The 12,197-nt window shown below is 43.2% G+C and overlaps 2 protein-coding genes across 2 annotated transcripts in view; both read left to right on the plus strand.

Moving 5' to 3' along the window:
- KIAA0100 (KIAA0100 ortholog) overlaps positions 1-7,378 on the plus strand; it is a 31,475-nt gene extending 24,097 nt beyond the window's left edge. Inside the window, exons 29-39 of the mRNA XM_006874203.1 lie at positions 1,124-1,245; positions 1,718-1,873; positions 1,958-2,079; positions 3,160-3,340; positions 4,495-4,581; positions 4,808-4,918; positions 5,058-5,193; positions 5,292-5,422; positions 5,601-5,702; positions 5,985-6,119; positions 6,539-7,378. Of these exons, the coding sequence (XP_006874265.1) occupies positions 1,124-1,245; positions 1,718-1,873; positions 1,958-2,079; positions 3,160-3,340; positions 4,495-4,581; positions 4,808-4,918; positions 5,058-5,193; positions 5,292-5,422; positions 5,601-5,702; positions 5,985-6,119; positions 6,539-6,721 (1,466 nt within the window). The 3' untranslated portion in view covers positions 6,722-7,378. The remainder of the gene's footprint in view (positions 1-1,123; positions 1,246-1,717; positions 1,874-1,957; positions 2,080-3,159; positions 3,341-4,494; positions 4,582-4,807; positions 4,919-5,057; positions 5,194-5,291; positions 5,423-5,600; positions 5,703-5,984; positions 6,120-6,538) is intronic.
- A 392-nt stretch (positions 7,379-7,770) lies between these two features.
- LOC102823044 (uncharacterized serine/threonine-protein kinase SgK494-like) lies at positions 7,771-11,463 on the plus strand. Its single transcript, XM_006874234.1, is given in 13 exon segments — positions 7,771-7,827; positions 8,194-8,436; positions 8,521-8,604; positions 8,713-8,781; positions 9,141-9,210; positions 9,386-9,490; positions 9,671-9,711; positions 10,089-10,117; positions 10,224-10,315; positions 10,398-10,486; positions 10,602-10,712; positions 11,222-11,381; positions 11,384-11,463. Coding segments are annotated over 13 exon segments (1,230 nt in total).
- The last annotated feature ends 734 nt before the right edge of the window (positions 11,464-12,197 follow it).

The raw sequence follows: 12,197 nt of genomic DNA on the forward strand, positions 1-12,197 counted from the left end.
ACTCAAAAACACTTAACTAACTAGGAGGGATAATGTTTGTTTTAACATCGAGGCAACTGAATACCTGAAATGAGAAGGATGTGGGGAGACCAGCTGAAACCTGTATAAAGTGATTGTGAAACTCATTTCTTTCAGTTTGGGCTGTGTTGATCTCCTTTTCTGATTATGTTCTAATCAGCCATGCTAAATCCTTTCTGGAACATAACAGGATTTAAGAAAACAAACCTACCTATTAATTTCAATTGTTGGTCCTTTCATATGCCTTGTAGGCCAATGTTTAAGTGTCCATCAACGGATGAATGGAGAAACAAATTAGGTTTGGTATACCTAACAATGGAATCTTATTCTGCCATAAAGAGAAATAAAGTTCTGATAAATGTAATGGCATGGATGAACCTTGAAAATATTACGCCAAGTGAAATAAATCTGACCCAAAAGGACAAATATATTAAATCACTTTTTTTTTTTTACCTGAAAATATTGCCTTTATTATGATAAGCTTTTTTTTTTTTAAGGTTTTTATTGTGGATTGAGTGAAAGTTTTCAGGGCACATCATCGGTTTCACATTCAAACATTCATATACCGTGTTTCATTACATTGATTATAATCCCCTCCACATACCAACAGTTAACAGAGTTTCTCTCTATCCTCTTTAGCTTTTTTGGGGGGGGAAACTTTGCCTTTTTGGAATTTACAGTCTCGGCTTTTAGGGAAGGTTTTTATATTTATCTGTGGGTATCCAGGGCTCATGTATGGAATTACTAACCAGCATAACTGAATAATCAGATAAGGGACATTTTGCTATGTCTGCTAGGTGGCTAAAGTCTGATCCTCAGAGCCTATGGTTTGGACGGTCAGCAACGCTTGGGCCCACCCAACTGCCAACTTTTTGATTAGCAGCTGTTACACCACCAGCTCTCCTTTTTGAGACAGTAGAGTTAATGAATGGGTATTGTTTATGGTTCTGAAATAAGCAAATGTATGTTTCTGCCCATGAAACATATTTTTCACCCCCTTTCTCTGGGGTTAACCAATAGGAGTGGTTCCAAATCGAGTTATGGGATGGAGTATATATTTAGGAAGACTTGAGCCTCTTACATAGCTGCTAACATTGTGACTTAGGGGCTGTGGATACCTTCACCCTCATCCACCATGAGCTGGAAATCTCCACCAACCCAGCTCAGTATGCCATGATACTGGACATCGTCAACAACCTGCTGCTCCATGTGGAACCCAAACGGAAGGTTGGTTTGGGCCCTTATGCTAGTCTGCCTCAGGAATCCCAGACTTAGCACTTTATTTGGGCACCAGTAAGAAAAGCCAAGTTTCCAAGTTAAATAGGGCCTTGTTGGTACATCCTTTATTAGTTAGCAGTGGTTTGTAGTTCCCTTTCTCTAGGAAAGGTCTGAGTGTCCTTGAGATTGTAGAGCTGGTTCACTTGATTATTGTTTTGAGGGAGCACATCACTATTTAGGTACCTTAACACTTCTAAAAACAGTAATCATGCCCCACGTTTGTCTCCATACCTACCCTGTGGGACTGACTTGTAAAATCCACACTGCTAAATCTTTTGCATTGACCTACCCCTCTGGTTACTTAGTGAGTAACAGATAAAGGTTAGTTTTCCAAAGGAGATCCCATTTCTTGCTCATTCTTCTTTTTCCTTTATTACAGTCTATTTTAAAATCTTGTTCATTTCCCTTGCCTTTCTTTTAGGAGCACAGTGAGAAGAAACAGAGGGTCAGGTTCCAGCTTGAGATCTCTAGCAATCCGGAGGAGCAGCGCAGCAGTATATTACACCTGCAGGAAGCTGTGCGACAACATGTGGCTCATATACGGCAGTTGGAGAAGCAGATGTATTCTATCATGAAGGTAATCACCCTGGGAAGTCTGAGGACAGGGAGATCTCTTAGGATAAGTGGAATCGCCTCAATTTCTTCTATTTTGGCTTCCTAGTCTTTGCAAGATGACAGCAAGAATGAAAACCTGCTTGACCTGAACCAAAAGCTTCAACTGCAGCTAAACCAGGAGAAGGCCAGTCTACAGCTGGAAAGTGAAGAGCTTAATATTCTCATCAGGTGCCCCAGCATTCTTTCCCTGCCCTTTTCCTTACCTGCTTACATTCTGACAGTCTGTATGCCACATATGCATTATCAAAGGCTGATCTAGGAGTAGATTTAGGTACTTTTTCTCAAATGAGCCTTTGCTGGACATGGCCAAAGAGGTTGAGAACAGGAGAGCCCTTCCTTTGGATCCTTGATAGGAGGATGCGTCTTGAGAAAAGCTCTGATGAGAGAAAAATGGGTAGATTACTTTTTTTTTTTCTCTTTACTTTTGTGGCTTTGATACTTTGTATCTGAACTGAAAATAATACCTTAAAATTAGAGGTATAATCATAGGGGTTATTAGTGGGAAGAGACTACTTTATAAAGAAGCTATAAGACTAAAAGATGGGATTTATACTTCCATAACCTAAGTTGTCAGAGAGCAGTGAATCCAATGAAGAAAATTTATGGAATAACTATCCCTAGGATAGGTCATATCTGAGTTTATCTTTTGTGTCATTCTAGAGCATTCTACTCTATCCTCAACCTATATGCAATTTCCCTTATTGGCTTTGGCCCTTGTTTTAGTTTTGTAAGGCTGCCATAATAAATTACCACAGATTGGATGATTTTTAAGTAACAGAAATACATTCCCTCACAGTTTTGGAGGCTAGAATTCTGAAATCAAGGTGTTGGCCAGCTGGTTTGTTCTGAAGACTCTGAGGGAGAATCTATTCTATGCCTCTTCTATCTTTTTTTTTCGGTGGTTGTTGGCAATCCTTGGCATTCCTTGGCTTGTAGAATCACCACTGCTTTTGTCTTTACATATGATGGGGCTTGAAAAACTGTTGGAAAATTTTTATCATCTCAATTTTTCCAACTTTTTGCAGACCTCCGATATAGTCTCCCTGTGTATCTATGTTTAAATTCCCTTCTTTTTATGTTACTCAGATTGACTTTAGGTCCCACCTAATATGACCTCATCTTGATTATATATGTAAAAAACACCATTTCCAAATAAGATCACACTCACAGATATGGGGAGTTACGACTTTACAAATCTTTTTTAGGGAAACAGTTCAACCCATAAGAGCACTCCTGTCCATTTAACAGGTGTTTTAAGGATTTCCAATTGCAGCGAGCCAATAAGATGGAGTTACGAAAGCAGCAAGAGGATGTGAGTGTGGTCCGTCGCACTGAGTTCTATTTTGCTCAGGCACGGTGGCGCCTCACAGAGGAAGATGGACAGCTTGGAATTGCGGAACTGGAGCTGCAGCGGTTCCTCTACAGCAAGGTATTCACTATATACAATCACACAAATGTAGCTGTATTGAGAGGTACTGGCCTATTTCAGAAGTCCAATTCACAGAAAGGAATAAATATGAAGGAGTTAATTATTATGCTTATTAATAATGCTCATGATTAGAAACATGAGCAGAGTTCCCCTTTGACATATATGTATGTAATATTAAATAATGACAAAGATACAGATAAGTTTGATTAAATGCTTTGTTCGTTAAGTAAGATTATCTCTAGTGTTGTCGCACAGAGAAAGTTGTCTTCTAAGTCCAGCTTTTCTATAGCTAGAGCATACATGGTTTTGTGTACCATCCAATTGATTTTGACTCATAGTGACCAGATTATCAGGTCTTTTCTCTCAAGGTGTGATTGGTGGGTTTGAACATTAACTTTTGTGTTAGCAGCAAAGTGCCTAACCATTGTGCCACCATGTTCCGTAGAGCTTAAATAGAACCATTCTAGTACTGGTATGCAGTTTTCCTGCAAGTACTTATTGGCATGGAGAAGGGAGGACATTATTGTTTTCCACTTCAGGAGACATTAGGAAATGAGTGAGAGCATTTCTGAATACTACCCTGACTGGGCAGTACTTCTGGCTTTTAATGCCTTGGCCAGTAATGTCACATAAGAAACACTGGATGTGAAGGTGTGTATTGTTTGCAAGGAGTCCTGGTGTGGCGCTGTGGGTTAATGCACCAGACTGCAAAGCCGTTTGAACTGCAAGGTTGGCAGTTCAAGCTCACCAGCTGCTCTTCGGAAACTCTATACAGGGTTGCTATGTGTCGGAACCGACTCGACGGCATTTCACAACAACATTGTAAGGAGCTCTGGTAGCATAGTGGGTATGAATCAGGCTGCTAACCTCAAGGTCGGCAGTTTGAAACTACCAGCTGTTCTGCGGGAGAAAGATGAGGCTTTCTGCTCCTGTAAAGATTTACAGCCTCGAAAACCCTGTGCAGGGTCACTGTGAGTCGGAACCGACTCCATGGTAGTTAACAATGACAACAATATTTGTTTGTATGAGATGGAGAGAGACATCAAGAATTGGGTACATGGAAAATTTGAAAGCAAACAGTCTATGTGGTGATTTTCTAGGCAGTTCCTGAGAAAAGCTTATTATAGTGGAAGGGGACAAATCTGTCTTTGTAGGTGAATAAGTCTGATGATACAGCAGAACATCTTCTGGAGCTGGGCTGGTTTACTATGAACAACCTTCTCCCCAATGCTGTCTATAAGGTAAGTCTTATTTCCCCATTCTTAACCCATTCACCATGCTTCCTAGCACAGAGCATTTATAATATCATGTCAACATAGACCCACTGTGGAAAACAATGAGGTGATCTGAGATGGTGAAGCCTTGCCCATCTTAGCAAGACCATTGCCTCTCAGTCTGCAAAAGATATGTGGATTGACTTAATGGCAGAAAGACATTGGATTAGTTTGTTTACTCTGTATCCTGCAGGTAGTACTGCGACCCCAGAGCCCCTGCCAGTCTGGGCGACAGCTAGCCCTCCGCCTCTTCAGCAAAGTCCGGCCCCCTGTTGGGGGTATCTCTGTTAAAGAGCACTTTGAGGTTAGTAATCAGTCTCTGTGGGACCCCAGAGAAAAGAGCAGTTATGTTATAACTATATGTTATAAGGGCTACATTAGGGTAGGTAAGCTAAGGGATAGTGTCTAAACTTAATTACTTCTCTGACCTCTTTTCCTGGTAGGTAAATGTAGTACCTCTCACCATCCAGCTGACGCACCAGTTCTTCCATAGAATGATGGGCTTTTTCTTTCCTGGCCGAAGCATGGAGGATGATGAGGTTGGTGATGAAGAGGATAAGTCCAAACTAGTGACTACTGGTGAGAACCTTTGTGATGGAACTCAGAATGGGATGGCACCATCAGAGGTAGCTGTAGCTTCAGAGGGGATGACAGCTGGTGTGCTTGCTTTTTCATAGGAATACCAGTGGTGAAACCTCGGCAGCTGATTGCAACAGATGACGCAGTACCTTTGGGCTCTGGAAAGGGAGTGGCACAGGGCTTAAATCGGAGCTCTGGGGTCAGAAGGTCATTTCGCAAAGTACCTGAGGTACCAGACATAACCCCTAGTGATAAAACAGTGGGTGAGATATGAGGCACTATTTGGCAAGCTGGGAGTTTGCTTCTTTTTAACCTATTTGAGGGGTGAAAAGAGTGGAATGTTTGGGAATCTTGTTTCTTCCTTTTGATTATTTTAGGGGTTCACACTCATTTCCTGCCTTTCTTAGCATCCTGTAGATGATATTGACAAGATGAAAGAGCGAGCTGCCATGAACAACTCCTTCATCTACATAAAAATTCCACAGGTTCCACTGTGTGTTAGTTACAAGGTCTGCACCTTTCCAGCACTTTCTAGAACAGGGTGGAAAGGGGGCCAGATAAGATCACTTAGGTAGGGAAACAGCTGGGTTAATGTGAAGCTGGACTATGGGTGGTAAATCTGGGGTTCCCTCTCTGCTACTTAGAAGTCAGTACCATTACTGAACTGAGTTAAGGAGAAATCAGTATTAGTAGGTTTCTGTTTCAAGAATGTACTCCACTGCCCCCAATACTGGCTTGGACTGAAAATGGCAGCTAATATATATCCCCCCTTTTCCTTCTTCCTCTTGTAGGGTGAGAAGAACAGTGTTGACTGGGGTGACCTGAACCTGGTGCTGCCCTGTTTAGAGTACCATAACAACACATGGACATGGCTAGACTTTGCCATGGCTGTCAAGAGGGACAGCCGCAAGGCCCTGGTTGCCCAGGTATCCCACCAGAGCTCATGGCTGTTTGTTTAGCAAGGGCTGGCAAAATAGATCCTCTGCTCAGGAGTCATTATTTTAGGATATACTAGCAAAGGCCTGAGACAGGGGTTAGGTCAATGAAGTGATTTCTATCCCTGTGCTCTCCATGACTTCATCTAGTTGATTAAATTGAATGTTTACTATTTCACATGGTAACTACTGCTGGTTTTAGGGAACTAAGGGCTGACATACCTCAGGTTTAGGACAAGTTCTATTTAGACTGTAAGCTTCTTGAAAGCAGAAACTCTTATATCATTGAATTACTCTATTGTGCGTTACATATAAGCGTAATAAATCTTTCTTGACTTTATTAATTTTGTTTTGCTCTGGCTGGCCCACTAATGTTTACCTTCCCCTTTTACTCCTTTCTAACCTGCCAGGTAATCAAAGAGAAGCTAAGACTGAAGCCTGCACCAGGGTTGGAGGTCCGGGGAAAACTAGAAACTAAATCGGATCTGAACATGCAACAGCAGAAAGAGGAGGAGAAAGCCCGGCTCCTCATCGGTTTAAGTCTGGGTGACAAGAACCCTGGCAAGAAGTCCATCTTTGGCAGGCGCAAGTGATCTGGCAATCCAAGAGTGGCTGCAGTATAGGATCTGACTCTGGCTTAGGCCCTAGGAACTTGAGAAGAAGGAGGGGCTTCCCTTCATACATCATGATTGGTTGGGACCAAGGGCATACTGAGGACTGTGTAGAGAGGCACCACTCTTTAGTAGCTGGCTTGTTCTTGCAGGGCATGGTGGACGATAATGCTGAGTTATATCCCACGCTGAACAGCAGGCCCAAGGCCAGAGAGGCAACAAGAGAACAAGACCTAGGGAATGATCCCAGGGCTAGGATCCTGTTCTCTTGGGTCAATTGAAAAGGTGGAGGGACAGTCATGATCAAGTGTGACAAATTTTTATATATATATAAAAAAAAAAAAATATATATATATATATATATATATAAATATATATATTTCTAAGTGTAACTGTTTTATGTGCCAGAAAGCTGAGGGGACGAGGCTGATTCTCTGACCTTCACTTTACTGCCTGTTGAAAGAACTGTTAGTGTGCTGGGGGGAATCACTCCCTTCCCAATCTGTGTGCCAAGCTCACTGGGGAGGATGGCAGTGGGAGCCAGGGCTGGCCATGGTCCCCTACTTTTCCCTTTGGGGTATGCCCTGGAAAATGGTAACAAACTGATTTAAAGAGAAAAAAAATTTTTAATTTGATACTGTTTTTTTATCTTTGAATGTGTTGAGTACATGGGTTCTAACCATCTCTGCCCTTCCCTTCTCATTAACCCAACACATCATGTAGCTGTCACTTTTATGAGTGGCTTCTTCCTGCTTGTGGCCTGAAGCTTTATCACAGACACTGTACCGCCCTGGAGTGACCCTGGCCCCATGCTGATGAGTCTCTACTTTAGCTCCGACTATAAGCCTATTAGTAGTCAGAAGGAATATAATTTGCAGAAAATGTTTAGATTTGGCTGTGTCACCCGCATCTCTAACCATGATAATAGCAAGGAAGAGGCAGGGCTCGTGTAATGCAGCATGGGGGGAGGAACTGCTTATATAACTAGGACAACAGCTTTAGTGGGAGGAAAGCGGAGGCAGATGCTGGGGATGGGAGCAGTGAGCTGTTGGCAGGGGCAACATATCCAGGTGGCTGCTCCCCACAAGGTAGGCTGTAGGGCTCTTGCACCCTGTTGAGGGTAGAAGACAGCATGGGAAGTGACCAGACAGTTGCGTTCCCCAGTGTGGGTGGGAGGTTGCTATTCTGTGAAAGCATTCTGGACCCACACTGAGGATTATAGGCTGCGTCCCGGATGTCTCAGAGAAAATGTCTAATGATTCTTTTTCTGGATGATATGCACTGCATCCAGGAAATTCAGACCTTGGTCCCTAGCAAGGGTTGCAGCAATTTTGCTTGGTATTCAAAAGTGTACTGCTAAGGTTGGGGTTTATGGGAGGGAGTGCTTATTAAGATGGGCAGAGCCTTTAATCCCTGGGTGCAGAAGGTTTAGTGGTTCCCTTGGTTCTCAGCAGGGTGGCAACATTCAGGGCCCCTGGACCCGAGGCTGGAAGAGCCTCTGGTCAGGTATGAGGACCACCAAGTCAGGTCTGGAAGAACCATGGGGACTACGGGGGCATCAGTGCCTGCACCAGAAGCCCCTGGAGCCAGCCCTGCCAGTAGAGAAGCCTCTGTCTGACTGGCCTGTGCCTCAGTTCATCAATTTCTTTCTGTCCAAGTTTCCCATTAGGCCCCTTAGTGGGCATCAGCAACTGAAGGTAAGCTCAGTGGAATCTCTGGAAGGGGCCTCAGTCTTGGGGAGAAAACTAGAAACTTGCCCTGTTCTCCATTTCTCTGTACAGATTTCAGGTGTTGTGGCCAAAGGCTCCTTTGGAACTGTCCTCAAGGTGTTAGACTGTGGCCAGAAAGCTCTATTTTCAGTGAAGGTAGGAGCCTAAGTGTCTTCCATGCTATTCTCTAGTCCTTGCCTCTGATCTTGGTTCTAGAGATGATGGGTAAGCAATTCAATAGCATGTCACTCCCCTCCTTTATAGGTGGTATCCAAGGTAAAGGTCCTACAGAGAGACACACTGAGACAATGCAAAGAAACGGTTAGCATTCAGGTATACACAGGGACCTGGAAAGGATCCTAGGAAGAACTAAAACATCTTAGCCAACTTTCTTCTTGTTATGCCTTACCCTTTTGTTTCTCACCTAATTCAACACCAAAGCAGATTCTAAGAAAAGTAGCTATCTGCACAAGGTCTGCTAGAGAAATCTCTCTAGCATGTCCCCAGTATAACCTTTAGTATTTTGCTGATTTTAGCATTACCAGGCAGTTGGTCCCAATGGTTAAGTTCCTCTGACCTGAGTGGTTAGGTAGCTGCTCCCTTTGTGCCCAGCTAGGTATAATCTAACTTTTGTGCCACCTTGAATAGTGATCCTATTCTTCTCTTAATACCCTTCTTTTTTTTGTCCCTAGCAACAGATCAACCATCCTTTTGTACAGTTTTGGGGATAGTTTTGGCAGGGAAAACAGCACTTCTTTATTATCCCCAAGGGCCTTCTACTCTAACTCCTACCTGGGATTATCCATATCTTTGACTTTTTCTACCTTTACTTTGTTCATAGTACCCCCCTATCCCAGAAGGAAAGGGAATAGTGGGTGGTACCAATGTGAGCATGAGAATTACAAAGCCTTGAGGTCAGACTCCTGGTACTTTTCAGTGTGCAGCTACTGCAGCACAGATTTGTGCTCCCTCTGGCCCACTGCTGGCTGCTTTGCTGAGGCTTCCATCTCTCTCTTTGCTGCTGAGCTGGTCCTGGTGCTGTGTAAGTGTAATAGGAATGGGAATCGAAATGGAGAGGGAATAATCTAGTTGGAGGGTGGGGAGAGGGTCAGAGGAGAAAAATTAACTCCAGAGTTCAAAGACTAGAGATGGAGGGGACTGCTAGTGACACTAAAAAGGACAGGAAAGCTTTAGCACAACCTATGTTTGCTGTCATCCACAGGTTATCTTCATGACTTCGGCATCATCCATGGAGATGTGAAGGTACAGTTGAATGCTTTTCCCTTAAGAGGTTCCAGTAGGTCCAAGAAGGCACCAGGGTGGGTCCACATAGGTAAGAAGGATTTAGGCAAAGGCTCTACCAAGTATAGATTTGAATGATGTCTTGGGTATCTTCATTAGCTAGGGGTATACATGATGAAGGAGTCCTATTTTGGTGCTGTGGGTCAATGCGCCAGACTGCAAAGCCATTTGAACTGCAAAGTCGGCAGTTCAATCTCACCAGCTGCTCCTTGGAAACCCTATACAGGGTCGCTATGGGTCGGAACTGACTCAGCGGCACTTCACAACAACAACAACACATGATGAAAGATGTTTATAAGGAAGAGGATTAATAAAACTTCTCACCTGTGATTTTTCAGATGGAGCCTATCCTGGATGAATGAGGTAAGTCCTTTTCCTTCCCTAGCCCAGGATGAGAAGCACTTGGGTTTCCGTACAAGTCATTGCTGATGAAGAATGGAACAGAGTGGTTGTGCTACTACCTTCTTTCATAGGATATCTGAAACCGACAGACTTTGTGGTCTGTCCTGCCACTTGCCCCAGGGAGCCCTAGCTTATACTATCTGAGGCACTCTTCATTACATAGGTAAGAAAGAGGCTAGAGTTGGTGGGAAAGCATTGAGCAGAATAGCTAAAGGGTGCTAATGACATGTATCTTTCAACTCTAGCTCCAGAGGTCCTGAATGGAGGGCCTTACAACCATGCTACTGATTGGTGGTCCCTGGGTGTCTTGCTTTTCTCTCTAGCAACTGGAAAGGTAACACATTGGGCAGAAAAAATAGAAAAATTTCCCTGTGATGGGGAGAAGGAATGGCCTTCGGAAATCTTTGCCTTATTCCCTCTAAGAAATGATTGCCTTCTCTTTGACTCAGTTCCCAGTGGCTGCAGAGAGAGATCATGTGGCAATGTTGGCAAGTGTGACCCACTGTGACTATCAGATTCCTGCTTCTCTTAATCAAGGGGTCTCACTCCTGTTCCATGAGGTAAGGGTGAACACTACCATTGACTTTTCTTCTTAACTACCAAACCATTCATTCTCTCCATTCCCTATCATTGAAATGATATTTCCCCACCCCTCTAATCAATTTTTTTTGGGGGGGCAGAGGGGCTCCAACTTGACTTAGTTTTAGGTTCACCTCACTACTTGCCCTCTAACCAGCACGTCACATTTCATTCCTGAGTTCCTGGTCCTATGGATTCTGTCACCTACAAATCTCTTCCCCATCTGGAACAGATAGGTCCTTTCTAAGATAGTGGGTCAGTGCTGTCCTCTATCCACTAAAAAACTTCCAAATACAACTCCTATATTCCCACTTTTGCCCCCAATTATCCTGTTTCTCTCTCTTTTACAAATCTACTCTTCAGGGTTTTTCTTCCTACCCTCCATGGCTCCACAGATTGCTTTTTACTTTTCCAGTGTCTGTGTTCAGTTCCTTTCCTATCTCAGTCCCTCATCCTTCATGTTCTATTTCCTTTCAGCTCTTAATGCCAGAATCCCTTCCAATGTCCACACTATCTGCATAATTTCCAGGTCCACCCTTTCTTTCGAGGTATGGCCTTTGACCCAGAACTCCTACAGAAACAACCAACAAACTTTATCTTGGAGGCATAAGCTCCCCAGCCCAGTCCACTGGAATCCATGCCTTTCGAGGACTTTGTGACTTAGAGTCCTTCCTGGTGCACCTTAGCCCTGCTTGGGTTGAGGCACAGCTGGAAACTGCCAACTCAGTATGACCACCTTGATGATCTAGTTTGTTTTTACTTTGTAGTTCCTTACCAATCTGTTATTTAGGCATTGGCCACTGTTCATATATTGGGTATTCTACTCCTGAAAGCCAGGACTTCCCCATCATGTATCCTACTTCTCAGTTCAACATCTCAGGTCAGGTGGTGACCCTTCCTTTGCTTTACTTTTCACTTATTGAGCAATAATGACACTTCATGGGTTCCTGTGGTGTTAACTTAAATGTTTAATAGGCTTGTTAGAGATAGTATGAATATTTTTCAAAGATCTTAAAAGTTGGCATTTAAATTCCTTATTTAGGGGATTAAATAATACTACTAAAAATACGATCTGGGGGATCAAGTCCAGTCTGTAATAAACTTAAGCTGAAGAGATTTAAAAAGTGAATTTAGGAGCTTGAAGGAGTTTTGGTATGGTGCTGTAGAATAAATACTGGACTGTTAACTACGAGGCTGGAGGTTCAAGCCTACCAATCGCTCCTTGGAAACCTTATGTAGGGTTGCTATGAGTCAGAATTGCCTCAATGGCACTTAACAGCAACAATAGCTTAAAGGAAGATGATACGCATTGAAACATTCCAGTCTGCTTATCCTCTCTAGTGGGACTGTCTCAACTTACAAGGTTGTGGATGGGACTCAGGATTCCACCTAAGATCCTATACTCTGTAAAGGCTTTGCATGAGGCCTATTTCACTGGGCAAGTTGTAGAACCCCTTTTAGGTATT

Source organism: Chrysochloris asiatica, unplaced genomic scaffold, assembly GCF_000296735.1.
Source record: "Chrysochloris asiatica unplaced genomic scaffold, ChrAsi1.0 scaffold00266, whole genome shotgun sequence".
Lineage (NCBI taxonomy): Eukaryota > Metazoa > Chordata > Mammalia > Afrosoricida > Chrysochloridae > Chrysochloris > Chrysochloris asiatica.